General features: G+C 41.8%; 1 protein-coding gene across 1 annotated transcript in view; it reads left to right on the top strand.

The window, feature by feature from the left end:
• Positions 1-21587, top strand: part of cfap20dc (CFAP20 domain containing) — a 567108-nt gene that overhangs the window by 249288 nt on the left and 296233 nt on the right. The window contains exon 9 of the mRNA XM_073072294.1: positions 16260-16446. Coding sequence (XP_072928395.1) covers positions 16260-16446 — 187 coding nt within the window. The remainder of the gene's footprint in view (positions 1-16259; positions 16447-21587) is intronic.

The following is a 21587-nucleotide window of genomic DNA, read 5'->3' as shown; positions in this document are numbered from 1 at the left end:
CTATATCCAATGTTATAGACTCAGTATATGCAATGGTATAAATCTGTTTGGCTGGTCTACACATCTAAGGATGATGCTTTTAATCCCATTATGATGATCTTTCTTATTCCTCAGTTCCAACCATATGGCCTCAGTAGGCCATATGTTCAGGTGTAAACCATACTACCTCTCCCAGAAGAGAGCCTAATGATCTAAAAATTTGAAGCCCTGACTCCTGCACCATCACCTTAGCATATGTTAAATTGTATTATCTTCTTATTTCTGGCCTAATGAGCACAGGATGCAGGTAGCAATCTTGGGATCACCACCCTGAAGGTCCTGTCCTTTAATGTAGCATCTAATTCCCTGAACTCACTTTGCCACCCTTCCTACCCACATCATTAGTACTGACTTGTACCACTTCCTCTGGCTGCGCCCCCTCCCACTTAAGACGGATTTTGACCTTGGCACCTGGGAAGCAACATACCATCCAGGCATCTCATTATGGTCCTTAGAACCTCCTGTCAGTTCCCCTAATGATTGAATTCCCTATCACTAGAGCTCTCCCCTTCTCCCCTCTTTTCTTCTGAGCAACAGAGCCAGTCTCAGTGCCAGACAGCTGACCACTGTGTCTTTTCTCTACTGGGGCATCTCTCCCAGTAGTATCTAAAGTAGTATACCTGTTGTTTATTGGAATGGCCATGGGGTACTGGCCCCTTCTGACTGTCATCCAGTTAACTATGTCCTGCAGTTTGAGTGTAACTGTCTCTCTGTATGTCCTACTGATCAATTCCTCCCGAGTAATCCGGAGTTCATTCAGCTTTAGCTCCAATTCCTTAACATGGTCTGTAAGAAGCTGCAGCTGGATGTACTTCTTGGAGGTGTAGTCATCAGAGACATGTGTTCTCCCTGCCTTCCCACACCCTGCAAGAGGAACATTCCACCATCCTGTCTGGCATCCCACTGCTCTAAATGTGCAATAAGAAAGGGAGGAAGGATCTCCCCACTCTAACAATGGCCACTCTGCTTAAACCTGATTTCTTTTTATTGGACCTTTCAAGTACCTAATTATGCATAATCCAACCTAATGTCCCGACTATCCCTACTCACTTCTTTTGAAATTTCTCTCTTGTTTCACACACTCCAACGTCTTTTTAGTGATTTGTGGCAGGCAAACAAAAAGAATAGAAGGGAGTTTCAGAAACTGCTTTGGAGGATCTCTTAGAACAGTTAAAGCAAGATTCATTAGTTTAAAAGATAGATAGCTCCGTAAATATTATTTCCGAAGGAAATTACAGTGTCTTGGTAACATTACAAGTGCACAGATATACAAATATACAAATATTAGAAAAGAAGTAAGAAAGAATAAAAAATAAGTTATCTCAAACAGTCTAACAGGAAGGTGTCATCATTTTCCCGGCTATAGGTTGTTTCATTGTAGAGCCCAATGGCCAAGGAAAATAATGACCTCATGCAGCACTCTTTGGAGCTGCACAGTTCTCTTCGCCTATTACTAAAAGTGCTCCTCTATTTAACCAAGATGGCGTGCAGAGGGTGAGAAACTTTGTCCAGAATTTCCAGGTCCTTTGTTCAACCACAGCCTCAGTGTGTCCAGTTTGACTCCTATAAGAGAACCAGCCTTTCTAATCAGTTTACTTAGCCGGTTGATGCCATTGCCCTGCCACACCATGACATAGAAGATTGTACTGGCGACAACAGACTGGTAGAACATGTGAAAGAGAGGCCTACATACTGCAGAGGACCTCAGTCTCCTCAGGAAGTAGAGGTGACTCTGGCCATTCTTGTACACAGCCTCTGTGTTAATGCTCCACTCAGTCTATCATTCAGGTGCACCTACAGGTACTTGTAGGTCCTCACCACATCCATGTCCTTACCACCAGTAGTAACAGGAAGTAGTGCAGGCTTTGTCTTCCTAAAGTACATCACCATTTCTTTTGTCTTACTGATGTTGAGCTGCAGATGATTCACCTTGCACCATTTGACAAAGTCCTCCACTAGGGCCCTGTATTCATCCTCCTGTCCTCCCTTTATATACCCAACTATTGCAGAGCCATCAGAGAATTTCTGCAGATGACATTACTCAGTGTTGTATCTAAAGTCTGAGATATACAGGGTAAACAGGAAGGGAACCAATACAGTCCCCTGTGGGGCCCCAGTGCTGTTTATAGCCATGTCTGACACGCAGCTCTGAAGCTGCACAAACTGTGGTCTGCCAGTCAGGTAGTCCATTGTCTACAATACAATGAAAGTGGCATCCTGCGTTGAACAGAGTTTTTCCCCCAGCAATAAGGGCTCTATGGTATTGAAGGAACTTGAGAAATCAAACAACTTGATCCTCATAGTGCAGCACTGCTTATCCAAATGGGAGTAGGCTCTGTTCAGCAGGTAGATGACAGCATCGTTGACTCCAACATGTTCCTGGTAGACAAACTGCAGGCGATTGAGGACCGATCTGACTAAGGGTCGGAGATGAGCCAGGACCAGCCTCTCTAGGGTCTTCATAATGTGTGAGGTCAGACAGTCAAAGCCAAACTTCTTTTGCTGTAGGCTATTGTGAAGAATTTCTGCTAAGCACAAGCCGATTTTTTTATGGCCGTTGATACACCAATAGAAAAACGTACTACCCCTTGTAAATGTCTAAGTCTATTAGAGTCATAGATAGAGTCAGAGTTATGCAGCATGGAAACAGGCCCTTTGGCTCAACTATGTAAATAAAAGTAACCCATACAAGCTTATCCAAATTGCTAATGTTTGCCTCATAATTTTCTAAACCTTTCCAATCCATGTATCTGTTCAACTGACTTTTAAAGTTGTTGTTGTACCTGCTTCAACCACTTCTCCTGATAGCTCATTCCATATCGATGGTTCATTGGTTCCATTTAATATCAGAGAATGTATACAATATATATAATGTATACCTGAAATTCTTACTCTCCACAGAAGAAAAACCCTAAAGAATGAACGACAGAAAAAATCGTAAGGGCTCTAAAACCCCTTGCCCTCTCCCACGCACAAGCAGTAGCAAGCAACATCAACCTTCCCCCTCTCCCCCACTTATTCTAGCAGAAAGCATCAGCATTCCCACCACCCACCACACAAGCAACAGCAAAGCCCCCAAAGAAGGACCATGGTCTGCAGTATATCCACAACTAACTGTTAATTCCAACAATTCAACATCCCTCAGGCTCGCTCTCTCACTAACCAGGGAGAGGCAGATATAATTTCTTCCACAGTGAGAAGGGAGACAGTAGTTACTGTTTTGATGTTACAATCACAGTCTGAGTCATTTTTTATTTTGAGTTCCCCAACCAAGAATTGGCAGCAAACTTTCACACACCATCAAGAGGAAAGAAATGGTGATACCCCAAGTGCAGAGGCCTCTGACATCCGTTCTTGCTGTCCTGATGTTCCAGCTTCCCACGGCGATTCAGTTCATGATGCTGGTGAGAATTTGTGTCCACAAGGCTGAGCAAGGCCACTCCCCGAAGGCGCCTGACTGGACACCTGGACATATCAAAAATGTGGCCGATTGGTGAGCTCCAAGAACAGGAACATGATGCTGTGCAGAACCATAGTTTGAATGCTGCTGTAGATCACAGACTCCTACTGGACCCCAGCCACCTTCAAAAGGAAAATAGAGACATTAGAAGAGGAAGATACCACCCTTTGTGCAAAAAAAACATCTCTCAAGTTCCTCTTTAATGTTGCCCCTCTCACCTATGCTCAGCTCTAGGGAAAAAGACTGACAACGTTCATCCTGTCTATGCCCTTTGTGATTTTATATACCTCTATGAAATAACCTCTTATGCTGTAAGGAATAACACACTATCTAGTCCAACCTCTCCCAATAACTCAGTCCCTCCAGTCCTGGCAGCATTCTTATAAGTCTTTTCTGCACTTTTTTAGTTTAATAACACATTTTCTATAGCATGGTGACCAAAATTGAGTACAATACTTCAAGTATGGCCTAACCAATTCCTACAGAACCACCCATGACCTTCCAACTTTTATACCGTGTCCTGAATTATGAAGGTCAGCTTGCTAAATGCCTTTTTCACCAGCCAATCTACCAGTGACTCCACTTTCAGAGAACCACATGCCTTTATGTTATATAATTATAGTTTTGCTGTATTTTACTGATTAAAGTGGTAATACTTAGAGTGTCATTGTTCTTACAGCCAACAACTCATCTGTACAAAAGGATATAAATGCAGCAGACATTTATGTTTCTGCAGAGTACACCCATTGAGCTAAGACAGCAACAATTTAGCCTACTTAGTGACTTCACATCTTCTGAAACTTATATTGGATTTTAAATAAAAATGAAAAGATGTGTCAAACTGCAGCTCCTGAGGGATCGCATTAGAGAACTGGAGATGCAGCTCGATGACCTTTGCCTGGTCAGGGAGAGCGAGGAGGTGATAGAAAGGAGTTATAGGCAGGTGGTCACACAGGGGTTACGGGAGACAGGCAAGTGGGTCACAGTCAGGAGGAGGAAGGGGAAGAGTCAGGTACTAGAGAGTACCCCTGTGGCTGTACGCCTTGACAATAAGTATTCCTGTTTGAGTTCTGTTGGGGGGGACAGCCTACCTGGGGGAAGCAACAGGAGGCCCAGAAGGGTAGGGAAGGGAAGAGGAAGGCAGTAATGATAATGGACTCTATAGTTAGGGGGTCAGACAGACGATTCTGTGGACGCAGGAAAGAATCTCAGATACTAGTTTGCCTCCCCGGTTCCAGGGTCTGGAATGTTTCAGATCGCGTCCAAGATATCCTGCAGTGGGAGGGAGAACAACCAGAGGTCGTGGTACATATTGGTACTAATGACATAGGTAGAAAAAGGAAAGAGGTCCTGAAAAAAGACTACAGGGAGTTAGGGAGGAAGTTGAGAAGCAGGACTGCAAAGCTAGTAATCTCGGGATTACTATTTGTGCCGCGCGACAGTCAGTATAGGAATAGAATGAAGTGGAGAAAAAATGCGTGGCTGATGGATTGGAGCAGGGGGCAGGGATTCAGATTTCTGGATCATTGGGACCTCTTTTGGGGCAGGTGTGACATACAAAAAGGATGGGTTGCACTTGAATCCCAGGGGGACCAATATTCTGGCGGGGAGGTTTGCTAGGGCTACTGGGAAGAGTTTAAACTAGAATTGTTCGGGGATGGGAACCGAACTGAAGAGACTGGGGAAGAGGAGGTTGGATCACAAATAGAGAAAGCTTGGAGACAGTGCGAGAGGGAGGATAGGCAGGTGATAGAGAAGGGATGCGCTCAGACTGAAGGTTTGATATATCTCTGTTTTAACGCAAGGAGTGTTGTCAACAAAGCAGATGAGCTTAGATTGTGGATCAGTACTTGGAGCTATGATGTGGTGGCCATTACCGAGACGTGGATGGCTCAGGGACAGGAATGGTTACTTCAAGTCCCGGGTTTCAGATGTTTCAGAAAGGACAGGGAGGGAGGCAAAAGAGGTGGGGGCATGGCACTGTTGATCAAGATAGTGTCATGGCTGCAGAAAAGGTGAACACCATGGAGGGATTGTCTACAGAGTCTTTGTGGGTGGAGGTTAGGAACAGGAAGGGATCAATAACTTTACTGGGTGTTTTTGAAAGGCAGCCCAATAGTAACAGGGATATCGAGGAGCAGATAGGGAAACAGATCCTGGAAAGGTGTAGTAATAACAGAGTTGTCGTGATGGGTAATTTTAATTTACCAAATATTGATTGGCATCTCCCTAGAGCAAAGGGTTTAGATGGGGTGGAGGAAGTTGGTGTGTTTGGTGTGGTCGGTGGTTTGGTGTGGTTGGTGGTTGGTGTGGTTGGTATGTTTGGTGTGTGCAGGAAGGTTTCTTGACACAATATGTAGATAAGCCTACAACAGGAGAGGCTGTACTTGATTTGGTATTGGGAAATGAACCTGGTCAGGTGTCAGATCTCTCAGTGGGAGAGCATTTTGGAGATAGTGATCATAATTCTATCTCCTTTACAATAGCATAGGAGAGACATAGGAACAGACGAGTTAGAAAAGCGTTTAATTGGAATAAGGGGAATTATGAGGCTATCAGGCAGGAAATTGGAAACAGATGATCTCAGGGAAAAGTACAGAAGAAATGTGGCAAATATTCAGGGGATATTTGTGTGGAGTTCTGCATTGGTATGTTCCAATGAGACAGGGAAGTTATGGTAGGGTACAGGAACCATTTTGTACAAAGGCTGTAATAAATCTAGTCAAGAAGAAAAGAAAAGCTTTCAAAAGGTTCAGAGAGCTATGTAATGTTGGAGATCTAGAAGGTTATAAAGCTAATAGGAAGAAGCATAAGAAGGAAATTAGGAGAGCCAGAAGGGGCCATGAGAAGGCCTTGGTGGGCAGGATTAAGGAAAACCCCAAGGCATTCTACAAGTATGTGAAGAGCAAGAGGATAAGATGTGAAAGAATAGGACCTATCAAGTGTGACAGTGGGAAAGTGTGAATGGAACTGGAGGAAATAGCAGAGGTACTTAATGAATACTAAGGAAATGGATCTTGGTGTTTGTAGTGATGACTTGCAGCAGATTCAAAAGCTTGAGCATGTAGATATTAGGAAAGAGGATATGGGTTCCGGTGACATCATCGTCGAGAATGGCAGCTTAAGTCACAAGCTCCTCCGGAAAAACGCATATTAAGCCCTGTTATCCCATCAAATATAATATTTTTTGAAAAATATTTGAACTGAAAACAGGGGCAAGAATGGGGAGAAGAAATGGAAATAAAAAAAGCAACACTGCGGAGCCTGTGTCCGAGAGGAGTGCAGTGAGCGGCTCTCCGACCCGACCGCGTGCTAGCGAGGCGGCTGCTGGGCCTCGTTCAGGCGAAGTGGCTAATATCTTCGAAATCCTGAAAGAAATAATGGAGGTCCAGAAAGATATAAAGCAACAGCTCCGTGATATTAAGGCAGAGCTCGCCAGCGTTAATCAAAAAATAGCGGTGGCAGAGACTCGAATTGAGAAGGTGGAAGATCGCGTTCAAAACATGGAGCGGATACTGAGCAAGACAATAAAAATAATACATCAATAAGAAGGTAAACTGCTTGACCTGGAGGGAAGATCACGGCGGAAAAATATCAGAATCTACAACGTTCCCAAAGGAGCAGTGGGCTCGTCTATGATGGAGTTTGTTGAAAAGTTACTGCAGGACGCGCTGGATCTTCCCTCGGTTATGGAGCTGGAAGTCGAGAGAGCCCACCGCGCGTTCGTTCTGAAACCTACCCAGGATAGAAAGCCACGCTCAATAATAATTAAATTCCTGCGGTACAGCACCAAGGCGCAGATTCTACAAAGGGCCTGGGGTAAGAAGAGAGTGTTTTATGATGATAAATTAATATATTTCGACCAAGATTACCCCCCCCGCGGTCCTGCAGAAATGCAAAGAATACTCTGTAGTAAAGCGAGTACTAAAGCAAAACAAGATTAGATTTCAAACTCCGTACCCTGCTAAACTTTGAGTGTTTTATGACAACGGGACGCGGTTGTACCAGACGGTGGAAGAGGCGACTACAGACATGAAGGTCAGAGAGTTGCCCGTTAGCGTCACCAAAATGAGGGAAAGCCTGACTGAGGAATTATCCCGCTCCGCTTGGGAAATAGTGCGAGAATCGAGAAGGCTGGAGATGGGAGGAGGCCAAGAGAAATATATCAGGAAGAGACCGGGAGTTTCCCAAAGACAGTCCTCACCCCCTTCAGAAGAGCCATAAAGTTTGGCTAACTTTAAAAATGTTGAGAAGCTAAACAGAAGCAAAAGTAGACAGTGATATACCTATCTCGAGAAATACTTATTATAATGTGGATTTTATATTACTTAGTTGTTATTCTTTATTCTCTCACTTACTCCTTTTTCCCCACCAAAATGAGAATATATATATGTGTATGTAATGTATGTGTGTATGTATGTATATAGGAGGAGTACGCAGGGAAATCTTTTTTATGTAATAGATTTGTTCACTGACTTTTATGAATATTGTATTGGGGGCCCTCAACTCACAAGTAGGAGGGGTTATCCCCCACAGCTAGACATTTCCTCTAGCTCAACACAGGGTCACCTACTAGAGACCTCAGCCTTGGAATCACACGTTCGTTGCCGTTTTTGTTGTTATTTACGTTTCTTGGTTCTTATTTGTTCAGGGATTAGATCGATTAAGTTTTATTCTAATTTCAATGGTACATTGACAGATAAATACAGATGGCTAAGGACAAAGTAAAATTCATTTCTTTTAATGTCAATGGGCTATTAAATCCAATCAAGTGTAAGAGAATTTTATCCAATTTGGAACAATTTGATTCATACTGGGAAAAGTGGTTTAACTACATAATGCCTCATAGGCCTGATTTTATTCTCACAATGAATCTGTTGTAAAAAAAAAAGATCACTCCCTACTTGTACATAGTTCTTTCCTTTTGCTTGTTTTTTCTTTCCACTCTTTTCTATGAGTGTATACCTCAGATAAATACTTTGTGGAGATTTGTGATATATATGATTATATAATATATATGTACAATGTCTGAAATACATCTTATGGAAATGTTTGTCTGATGATGAACTTCAATAAAAAAATAAATTACAAGAAAAAGAAAGAGGATATACTGGACCTTTTGGAAAGCATCAAGTTGGATAAGTCGCCAGGATCAGATGAGATGTACCCCAGGCTACAGTAGGAGGTGAGAATGGAGATTGCTGAGCCTCTGGCGATGATCTTTGCATCATCAATGGGGACGGGAGAGGTTCCGGAGGACTGGAGGGTTGCGGATATTGTTCCTTTATTCAAGAAAGGGAGTAGAGATAGCCCGGGATGTTATAGACCAGAGAGTCTTACCTCAGTGGTTAGTAAGTTGATGGAGAAGATCCTGAGAGGCAGGATTTATGAACATTTGGAGAGGTATAATATGATTAAGAATAGTCCGCATGGCTTTGTCAAAGGCAGGTTATGCCTTACAGCCTGATTGAATTTTTTGAAGATGTGACTAAACACATTGATGAAGGAAGAGCAGTAGATGTACTGCATATGGATTTCAGCAGGGCATTTGATAAGGTACCCCATGCAAGGCTTATTGAGAAAGTAAGGAGGCATGGGATCCAAGGGGACATTGCTTTGTGGATCCAGTACTGGCTTTTCCACAGAAGGCAAAGAGTGGTTGTAGACAGGTCATATTCTGCATGGAAGTCGGTGACCAGTGGAGTGCCTCAGGGATCTGTTCTGGGACCCTCACTCTTCGTGATTTTTATAAATGACATGGATGAAGAAGTGGAGGGATGTGTTAGTAAGTTTGCTGATGACACAAAGGTTGGAGGTGTTGTGGATAGTGTGGAAGGCTTTCAGAGGTTACAGCGGGACATTGATAGGATGCAAAACTGGGCTGAGAAGATGGAGGGCAATCCAGATAAGTGTGAAGTGCAAACACGAGGAAATCTGCAGATGCTGGAAATAAGTGTGAAGTGGCAGATGGAGTTCAACCCAGTTAAGTGTGAAGTGGTTCATTTTGGTAGGTGAAATATGATGGCAGAATATTGTATTAATTGTAAGACTCTTGGCAGTGTGGAGGATCAGAGGGATCTTGGGGTCCGAGTCCATAGGACACTCAAAGCAGCTGCACAGGTTGACTCTGTGGTTAAGAAGGCATATGGTGTATTGTCCTTCATCAATCGTAGAATTGAATTTAGGAGCCGAGAAGTAATGTTGCAGTTATATAGGACCCTGGTCAGACCACACTTGGAATATTGTGCTCAGTTCTGGTCGCCTCACTACAGGAAGGATGTGGAAGCCATAGAAAGGGTGCAAAGGAGATTTACAAGGATGTTGCCTGGATTGGGAAGCATGCCTTATGAGAATAGGTTGAGTGAACTCGGTCTTTTCTCCTTGGAGTGATGGAGGATGAGAGGTGACCTGATAGAGGTGTATAAGATGGTAAGAGGCATTGATCATGTGGATAGTCAGAGGCTTTTTCCCAGGGCTGAAATGGTTGCCACAAGATGACATAGGTTTAAGGTGCTGGGGAGTAGGTACAGATAAGATGTCAGTGTTAAGTTTTTTATGCAGAGAGTGGTGAGTGCATGGAATGGGTTGCCGGCAACGGTGGTGGAGACAGATACAATAGGATCTTTTAAGAGACTTTTGGATAGGTACATGGAGCTTAGAAAAATAGAGGGGTATGGGTAAGCCTGGTAATTTCTAAGGTAGGGACATGTTCAGCACAACTTTGTGAACCGAAGGGCCTGTATTGTGCTGTAGGTTTTCTATGTTTCTATGAAAAGTGGCAAAAATACCCAGCAAGTTATGCAGCAGCTGTGGAGAGAAAAACAGAACTAATGCTACCAGTTGATTAGCTGGGTAATTTTAATAAAACAGTCAGTTTTGTGTGAGGGCATTTTTTTCTAGCCTGCTAAACCTCTGTGGAGTCTGCCTAGTGATTAGAAATTAAGGGCTTTTGCCATTGTTGCAAGGTATCTGCCTCTATGGGAGAGAACACTATGTTGCAGCTCAGAGAAATGTTACAAAAAATGCATGAGCAAAATTTACATTTCTCTCTGTGCCAGTTATACCTTTTCTTACAGAGGTATTACCATAATGGCATTACCATTAGGTGACACTTTAATGCTAACATACACCACTTTAACATTTCAAGGAACAACAACTCCAGCTGTTATGTTTCATATCATTATAATCCATCTTAGAACACTGAGCGAGAGTTATATCTAAATTTAACTCAGCTCAGTGGACATTCTCTTTAAATTTGCTTTTGAATAATGAATACTCTGGAAAGCTTTTGTTCTCTAGTTTTGTGGCATTTCTCATTCCATTTGTCTTATCATGAGCAGTTCAGCAAGGATACTTTTAATCAACTTTTAGTGAATGCTTTCCTAACTTTTAAAACTTCAGTACACAACCTAGGCTTTGCAATTTATTTTTAACAAAGTTCTCTTAGTCTTTGATATTTCGAATTTAGAGGTGCATTTGGAACGCATATACAGCAGTAATCTATTGAGAAACTATGTTTCTTGAATTTAAAGTTCAAAGTGCATATATGTCACCATATACAACCATGAGCTTCATTTTTGTGGGCATACTCAGTAACTCCATAATAGAATAATAATCATATTATAATCAATGAAAGACAACTGCAACTTGGGTGTTCAACCAGTGTGCAAAAGACAACTATACAAATACAATAAATAAATAAATAAATAAATAAATAAATAAATAAATAAGCTCTAAATATCAAGAGCATGAGATGAGGAGTCCTTGAAATTTGGTCCTTGCAGCAAGAAGAGAGCATGGTCTGGATTGTGAGTGTCCATGACGGATGCTGCTTTCCTGCAATAACGTTTCATGTTGATGTGTTCAATGGTTGGGTGGATTTACCCATGATGGATTGGGTAGTATCCACTACTTCTTCTTTGATTTTCCATTCAAGGATATTGGTGACTCCATACCAGGCTGTGATGCAGCTAGTCAGTATACTCTCCACTACACATCTATAGAAGTTTTAGATGCCATGCTGTGTCTCTGTAGACTCTTAAGGAAGTAGAGGCTTTCTTAATAATTGCATTTGCGTACTGGACCCAGGTATTCTGAAATAATAACACCAAGGAATTTAAAGTTTCTGATCCTCCGATGAGAACTGGCTCACGAACCTCTAGTTCCTTCTCCTGAAGTCAATATTGGTTCAGCTCCTTGATCTTGCTGACATTGAGAAAGAGGTTGTTGTTATGACACTACTCAGCCAGATTTTCAATCTTCCTCCTAAATGTTGATTCATCACCATCTTTGATTTGGCCAATGACACAGGTATCTACAGCAAACTGAAATATGGCATTGGAGCTGTGCTTAGCCACACAGTCAGTGTAAAATGAGTAGATCGGGGGCTAAGCACACAACCTTGTGGTTCACCTGTGCTGATGGAGATCATGGATGGAGATGATTTCCAGATAATGTCACTGGAGTTGGCTGAGGGTGCAGCTTTGTGGGGCATAGTATTGAGGATAATTGTGGCAGAGGGGTTGCTGCCTATCCTTATTGAATGAGGTCTTTTTATTGAGGAAGAACCTTGAAAAGGTTCTCAAATCTTGAATAAAATATCATTGGTACCCTTATCTTTGACCATACCCTTTTTTGACAACACATGAAACCTACATGCAAGCTTGTACTGCTGGTTTTATGTTAAGTATTATTATCATTTTCATTCTGACATCATATACTGATAAATCAGCCAAGATGGGAAAAATGAATACTTGGCAAATTTAAGCAGGAATGGTCCACATATCCAAGCAAAATAACTGATTCCATACCTTCCCACAAATAACAGAATTCCCTAGGTCTAACAGCTATTCTTCAAGATCCAAGTATGATTTTTACATTTCCACTGCAACTGGTACAGTTTATATATTGCAGCACAGCTTGATCTCTCTTTGTGTTATACCAATTTTCTAGCTCCTGGGCTTTTCTTTGGTCTCAGCTATCCCCAAAAGATTTCCAGCTGGGTGATACTGCAAATGCTTATTCCTGTCACTTTTAATATCATTGTAGTCTGAACGTCATGTACTTCGACTGCACTTTCCACCTTATTACCTTCACACCTCTCCCATTACTCAATTGCAGATTGTTCTTTGATGACATTATCTGGAACATTTCACTTCAATGCTGACAGCAGCCAGATGTCAGGATTGTTACACAGTCTTTAAATAGTTGAACTGCTTGCCCCACACCCATAACTGCACGAGCAGAGATGTCCTCCAAATAAGGAGTGTGAAAATCAAAACCAGTACTCTCAAGATCAGACAACATACAGGTGTGGGAAGATAAGAGGCAAATAACATTCACGCGGGCATGTACCAAGCAATGATGATATTCAGCAAGTGTTTAACTCCCTGCTCTTACTATGCTGTGGCATTACTCTTCATTATCATGCTGGGGTTACCTGGACTGAAACTTAACTACACCCACCATAGAAATGCTGAGACTGCTATCATAGGAGGGTTAGGTATCCTGAAGTAATGACTCACCCCTTTTCTATTCTTTTTCACCAGATACAGCAGATGTCCAACAAGACATAAAATGCTTTTTGTCATCCAGGCAAAAACACACATTTGATTAATATTCTATCCGGCCCATAATATACCTTCACATACAGTATACTACAACTGCCATTTCTACAATATGCACTGGTGTTACTTACAGACTATTCTGATATTTCTCAACCCTGAGGTCACCCCTTTCCCCCGCCGCCCCCCCCCCCAAGTAGGATAAATGCTCAACTACTGTAGACAGGAACACAATCATCCATGAGTTCTCCATCCCAGATGAACATCATCTGGATTTGAAAATGTATATTTTGTACTTCATTGCTGGGCCTAACTTCTGGAATTTGTGCACCAATATTCTAGCAACAGTTCAAATGATGACTTACACCACCTTATCAATGGGTGGCGAGCTGGAGTTATGTCTCTACCAAAGGAGGTGTAAGGAGCTCCTTCCCTCCTCTAACCTGTAGGTCACCCTTGGGCAAGGTGTAGCACCTTCTTAGCCTCCCAGTCAGGGTCATGTGAAGTCATGGGAGCAGGTGGTGGATGGTTGTATGAGCAGCTGCTGCATTTCACAAGTCCTAGTTTTGCAACCACTGACACCGGGCAGACAGTTATTGAAGCATAGAAAACCTGTAGCACAATACAGGCCCTTTGGCCTACAAAGCTGTGTTGAACATGTCGTCACCTTAGAAGTTACTTAGGGTTACTCATAGCCCCCTATTTTTCTATGCTCCATGTACCTATCCAGGAGTCTCTTAAAAGACCCTATTGTATCTGTCTCCACCACCGTTGTCGGCAATCCATTCTATGCACTCACCACTCTCTGCATAAAAAACTTACCCCTGACATCTCATCTGTACCTACTCCCCAGCACCTTAAAACTGTGCCCTCTCATGTTGGCCATTTCAGCCCTGGGAAAAAGCCTCTGACTATCCACACGATCAATGCCTCTCATCATCTTATACACCTCTATCAGGTCACCTCCTTGAAGAGCATTGATAATGGCTGGGGTCAACCATTTTGTAAAGACACTGCCCAGAAGAATGCACTTATGAACCACTTAGGAAGAAAAATTTGCCAAGAATAATCATTGTTATGGAGACCATGATTGCCTATGTCATAAGATACGGCACATAATGATGCTGATAAGAACATAAGAAATAGGAGCAGGACTAGGCGATCTGGCCTGTCAAGCCTGATCCGCCATTCAATAAGATCATGGCTGATCTGGCCATGGACTCATCCCCACCTACCTGCATTTTCCCCATAACCCTTAATCTCAATCTTTATTAGAAAGAACAATAAATGCTGGCTTTGGCAGCAATGGCTGCATCACAGAAATGAACAAGAAAAAAGGTAACAAGAATTCCCTGCCACAAATTCTATGCCTCTTCCTGGCAGTAGCAAAATACTGAAATGCCAGTTCTGAACATCAACATTGTATGTCATATTTGGATGAGCTATCCAAATCTGTGCACAGATGTGGACACACATCTGTGCTATCTCTAAGACTACCAATTACAATCTCTGTAATTTTACCCCACTCTGCATGTTAGTTCATTTGTATTTGAATACAGCATAGAGTGTCTTTAGATTACTTTTATATTGCATTTTAATCCAATCTTTTTCCCTGCACTCCATAAATTTGAGTTATTTCAAACTCAGCTGTTTGTATCTTAGCTCACACCAAACCTCATTCGCACACCCTCCTTAAACCATATGCTACTACCATCTTGAGCTTACTGACCTGCTTTGTCTACCAGTTTAAGCAATATCTAATTTTAAATTCTATTTATTTACCAGTACTGTCTTGGCCCATTCTCTGGAAGCCCTATAATCCTCCAAGATATCTGCATTCTGGTTTTGGCAAATTGTGCATTACCAGTTCTTGTTGCTCCCCTGCTTTAACATTCTATCGATTGTACTCATCCTTCTCTATGCTTCATCTATCCTCCAAAGAAATCCTTAAAACCTAATTGTCACTTGCAGTGATTCCACTATTCCTCAAAAATCACTGGGCCTAAATCATAGAACCTCATATCCAACAACACGGTGCAAATGCCTTCAACCAAAGGATTACACCACTTCAGGATAGTGAATCAATATCAAATTCCAAGAGATAATGCTTGAGAAGCAACTTGGAATATTTTAAATATGTTAAATACTGTATCCTATAAAAAGAAAGGAATTGATAAAATGTTAACTCTTAACTTCAAAAATATTAAAAGGACAGGGAAAATACTCACTGAGAGAAGACTAGAACAGAATCCAAAATTAAACAAAGGGAAGCAATGTAGGAGATACTGGAGAAAAAAAAAATAAACGATTGAATTAAGCAACACACATAAAATGCCGGAGGAATTCAGCAGCTCAGAGAGTTTATTACTTTTATGGAAATATATAAATTCATTTTATTAATTCTATGGAAATTAATAAACTCCCTCCTAGCCAGAGATTCCCTTGTCCATTTGTCCCTCCCCACTAATCTCCCTCCTGGCACATAGCCCTGCAAGTGACAGAAATGGTATACCTGCCCGTTCACCTCCAGAATGTCCTTCCAGACGTGTCAACATTTCACCTTGCGAAACTTTTGGGGGTCATCTGTTGTATCCGGTGCTCCTGATGTGGCCACCTCTACATTGGTGAGACCTGACATAGATTGGGTGACCATTTTTTTGAGCACCTTCACTCTATCTGCAAAAAAATGCGATTCCTAGAGGCCAACCATTTTATTCCCAATCCCCATTCCCATTCTGACGTCAGTCCGTGGCCTCCCTTGCTACCAAGGTGAAGCCACCTGGCTTCACCGAACACATTCTGACTTGTCCTACTTCCCCTCCCCAGTCTTTTTATTCTGGGATCTTACCAATTCCATTCCAGTACTGATAAGGGTCTTGACCTGAAACATCGACTGTTTATTCATTTCCATAAATGCTGTCTGACCTGCTGAGTTCCTCCAGCATTTTGTGTGTGTTGCTCTGGATTTTCAGCAGCTGCAGAATAAGTAAAGATATTTTACTGTTGTCGAGGCTGGAGATTTCTCCCCATGACACTGCTTGCCGCATTACCTCTCTGCTTGTTTGTTTATGATCCAATTTATTTTCCTCTGTGCATTACTCAACATTAGTAATATTAATTGTATTAAAGTATTTATATCCTTTTAACATTTAAAGCTGAAGCAACTGAGAATTTATTTATTGTCTTTAATTTTTCAGTTATCGATCTTATTGGATAACAAAACAAGCAAGCCTTCCTACCAATCATGCTGTAATAAAGAAGGAATCGCAGACAAACTGACTAGTAGGTCAGAAAGACCAGTTTCAAATCAACCAGAATCAACTAAACAAATAAGCCAAGAAGATATTTGCTTTACAAATCAAAGTACAGAGACTGTTACTTCAGGTAAGGAGCAACAAAAAACCTTAATCAAATACTTTAAGTGAACATGAAATAAGTGGGTGTACTCATATATGCTTTTGCCTAATGATCTTATTTGTAATGTACTGCCTGTCTTTGAATTCCTTCCTCCTTTGCACTCTTTATGACAGAGATTTTTCTGCTTACAATCCCAACCTCTGCTGTAATGGAATTTAGACTAAAGAAAAAGTGTTCATTTCAGAAACTTTGATGAGAAGTTTTTCAATGAGTTCTTCCTTATTTACTTTTTACTATTCTGTTTTTGAAAGCCATAGTGCCTTCTCCGTAATGTTGACTTGTTTTGAGCTCTGTGGCTTATACCTAATATTGAAAATGATCCCTTACACTTGTTACCCAATTTCTCCAATTTCGTGTCACTCTTCATCAACTGGTGGCTATGCCCTTAGCTGTTTAGGCGCTGAGCTTTGGAGTTCCCTTTCTGAAGTTCATAATGTATCAAGCTACATCTCCTCTGAGATGCTTTGTAACCATACTTAAAGTAAGCTCTAACATATCTTTAAATGGCTCAGTGTTCAAATTTGTTTGATAAAGTTCTTGTAAAACCATTTAGGATGTTTTACTACATTAATGATGCCAAGTAAATGCAGGTCGGTGCTTGCAATTTACTACCTTGTGGCTGTAAGGAAACTGCACTTAAAAATGTTTATCATAGAAACATAGAAAACCTACAGCACAATACAGGCCCTTCGGCCCACAAAATTGTGCCGAACATGTCCCTACCTTAGAAAATACTAGGCTTACCCATAGGCCTCTATTTTTCTAAGCTCCATGTACCTGTCCAGGTGTCTCTTAAAAGACCCTATCGCATCCGCCTGCACCACCGTTGCCTACAGCCCATTCCACGCACTCACCACTCTCTGAGTAAAAAACTTAACCCTGACAACTCCTCTGTACCTACTCCCCAGCACCTTAGACCTGTGTCCTGTTGTGGCAACCATTTTAGCCCTGGGAAAAAGCCCCTGACTATCCACATGATCAATGCCTCTCATCATCTTATATACCTCTATCAGGTCACCTCTCATCCTCCATCACTCCAAGGAGAAAAGGCTGAGTTCACTCAACCTGTTTTCATAAGGCATGCTTCCCAATCCAGGCAACATCCTTGTAAATCTCCTCTGCACCCTTTCTATGGCTTCCACACCCTTTCTGTAGTGAGGCGATCAGAATTGAGCACAGTACTCCAAGTGGGGTCTGACCAGGGTTCTATATAGCTGCAACATTACCTCTCGGCTCCTAAATTCAATTCCATGATTGATGAAGGCCAATACACTGTATGCCTTCTTAACCACAGTGTCAACCTGCGCAGCAGCTTTGAGCGTCCTATGGACTCGGACACCAAGATCCCACTGATCCTCCACACTGCCAAGAGTCTTACCATCCAGATTTTCAAATCCCTTGCTCTTTTGTGCCTAACTTAATTAACTTTATAATTACTTAATATAATTTGCTTTTGTAAATTGTAACTATTATAGATATTTTATAGTGATAGCTACAATTTACAAATGTAATGGAGAGAAACATTTTGAAAAAGCAAATGTTCACAAATCTGACATGCTGAAATAGATATGAGGTGTTAGTTGAGCTCAGGAACACAGAGAAATATCTTATGAGAAAAGGGTCATAATCAAAAGTGTACATTGTAAATCAATATTATCTTGTAAATATCCAGCAGGATCATGGATATAGAACATAGAATAGTACAGCACATTACAGGCCCTTTGGCCCACAATTTTGTGCCGACCCTCAAACCCTGCCTCCCATATAACCCCCCACCTGAAATTCCTCCATATACCTGTCTAATAGTCTCTTAAACTTCACTAGTGTATCTGCCTCCACCACTGACTCAGGCAGTGCATTCCACGCACCAACCACTCTGTGAGTGAAAAACCTTCCTCTAACATCCCCCTTGAACTTCCCTCCCCTTACCTTAAAGTCATGTCCTCTTGTACTGAGCAGTGGTGCCCTGGGGAAGAGGCGCTGGCTATCCACTCTATCTATTCCTCTTAATATCTTGTACACCTCTAACATGTCTCCTCTCATCCTCCTTCTCTCCAAAGAGTAAAACCCTAGCTCCCTTAATCTCTGATCATAATCCATACTCTCTAAACCAGGCAGCATCCTGGTAAATCTCCTCTGTACCCTATCCAATGCTTCCACATCCTTCCTATACTGAGGCGACCAGAACTGGACACAGTTCTCCAAGTGTGGCCTAACCAGCGTTTTATAGAGCTGCATCATTACATTGCATCTCTTAAACTCTATCCCTCAACTTATGAAAGCTAACACCCCATAAGCTTTCTTCACCACCCTATCTACCTGTGAGGCAACTTTCAGGGATCTGTGGACATGTACCCACAGATCCCTCTGCTCCTCCACACTACCAAGTATCCTGCCATTTACTTTGTACTCTGCCTTGGAGTTTGTCCAGCTGCTAAGACAGTACATATTTCTACTGGGTTCTGCTGAGCTGAATCAAGAGCTTGCTCAAGTCAATAAGTGATATAACACTAACCAAAAAGCTTCAGGCAAGATAATAGAAATTAAGAAAGCATATAAAGATGTTCTATCTGTCAGTATTGTGAATGACATTTAAAAAGTGAAAACACAGTGCATAAGACTATAAGACCACAAGACATAGAAGCAGAATTAGGCCATTTGTCCCATTGTGTTTGCTCTGCCATTCTATCATGGTTGATTAATCCCATTCACTTGCCTTCTCCCTGTAACCTTAATCATCTTACTAATGAAATACCTATCAATTTCATTAGTATAAGTATATACTAAGTATATACTTTAAGTATATTTGATGGCCACTCTATTAGGTACAGAAGGTACGCTAAATGTATGTTCATGGTCTTCTGCTGCTTCAGTCCATCCATCTGAAGGTTCAACGTGTTGTGCTTTCGGAGATGCTCTTCTGAATGGCACTGTTGTAGTGCATGGTTATTTGAATTACTTTCACCTTCCTAAGAGCTTAAACTAGTCAGGCCAATTTTCTGTGACCTCTCTCGTTACAAGGTGTTTTCTCCTATAGAACTACCATTTAGTGGATGTATATTTGTTTTTCACACCATTCTCTGCAACCTCTAGAGATTGTTGTGCATGAAAATTCCATGAAATGAGTAATTTCTGAGATATTAAAACCACCCTGTCTGGCACCAACAATCATTTCACGGTCAAAGTCACTTAGATCACATTGCTTCCCCATTCTAATGTGTGGTCTGAAGAATAACTGAACCTCTTGACCATGTCTGCATGTTTTTATGCATTGAGTTGCTGTTACATGATTGGCTGATTAGATATTCACATAACCAGGTGTACAAGTGTAATTAGCAGGGGTACAGATATACCTGCCAATGACTTGGCCTCCACAGTGATTTGTGGCAATAAATTCCACAGATTCAGCACTAAAAGACCATTAGAAAAAGAAGCAGAATTATGCCATTCAGCCCATTGAGTCTCTTCCACCATTCCATCATGGCTGATCCTGGATCCCACTCAACCCCATACACCTGCCTTCTCAGCATATCCTTTAATGCTCTGACTGATCAGGAAACTATCAACTTCCATCTTAAATATAGGTACCTCATTTTTTTTACTTCATAGGTACCTCAAATATTTACCCTCTGGCTAAAGGAATTTCTCCTCATCTCTGTTCTAAAGGGATGTCCTTCTATTCTGATGCTGTGCCCTCTGGTCATAGACTCTCCAACTGATGGAAACATCCTCTCCACATCCATTCTATCTAGCCCTTTCAATGTTTGGTAGATTTCAAAGAAATATCCCCTCATTCTTCTGAACCCCAGTGAATATCTGCTCAGGTCCATCAAATACTCCTCTAGCGTTATTTCTTTCATCCTTGGAATATTCTTCTTGATTCTCTTCTGAACCCTCTCCAATGCCAGTATGTTCTTTCTTGTATGGGGTCTAAAATCACTCACAATACTTCAAGTGCAGTCTGACAAATGCTTTATAAAGCGTCAGCATTACATCCTTGCTTTTGTATTCTAGTTCTCTCATTACCTTTGCCTTTCTTACCACCAACTTAACCTTTAGGGAATCCTGCATTCAGACTCCCGCATTCAGACTCCCAAATTGCTTTGCACTTCCAGTTTCTCAATGCTCTCCTTTTATTCTTTCCACCAAAGTGAATGACCATACACTTCCCTGCACTGTATTCCATCCACCAACTTTTTGCCTTAATCTGTACGCCCTTCGCAAACTCCCTGCTTCCTCAACACTACTTACCCCTCCACCTATCTTTGTATCACCCGCAAACTTTGCCACAAAGCCATCAATTCTGTCGTCCACATTATTAACATATTATGTGTAAAGTAGCGGATCTGACAGCAACCCCTGCAGCAGTGGCATATCTAAGATATGGCAGGTATGGCACGTGCCCTGGGCGCCACTTGAAGGGAGTGCCACTGAGCAGTTTCTATTAAAGTCAGATAAGCCATCCTCTGATAGTGAAAAAAGAATTTTCGTCAGATGTATGATCTGTCTTTGATTATCATTGCTGAGAAGCACTAGGATGGCCTTATTTCAGAGCATTGTGTAAAAAGACCATGAAACATTTCTTCACGAAGAAGAAGGAAGGTGAAGCTGAAGGACGGAAAAGTCTAAAGTTGGAGGCGGAGGAAGCCAAGAAGTTGAGCAATTTTTTCATGCCCTTCTTTGAAAAGCTCGGAACAAGTAGTTTGCCACGTTCCATGGAGTCGCGTGCACCTGCTACAAGTTTGTTAAAATCCGAAGCTGGATCAAGTACAAATGAGTCACAAGCCGAGGAGGAAGTCAAATCAGATAAATCCGAGTATGACAAGATTAAGAGTGAGGCTGCCGCAGAGAACGTGGACATGACAGGAGGGGAAAACAATGGTGGTGATGTTGAGTTCATTGACAAGATTTTACCTGACGAGATTGAACCTGATGACACTGAACCTAGTGGACTGGATGGTGTCAAAGAGCCTCGAATTGTCATACCAGAAGTGATTGAACAGCATGACATTGAACTTCTGAAGTTCGACAAAGATACTGCAAAAGCAATTCTGCCTGACGTGTTGAGAACAGAAATAATAAAGCTGGGCTCGAAGTCTTTCCAGAGC

The sequence above is a fragment of the Hemitrygon akajei genome, chromosome 19, assembly GCF_048418815.1.
Source record: "Hemitrygon akajei chromosome 19, sHemAka1.3, whole genome shotgun sequence".
NCBI classification, from domain to species: Eukaryota; Metazoa; Chordata; class Chondrichthyes; order Myliobatiformes; family Dasyatidae; genus Hemitrygon; species Hemitrygon akajei.
The sequence above is the reverse complement of the archived record's forward strand: the minus strand, read 5'-3'. Positions and strand labels throughout refer to the sequence as shown.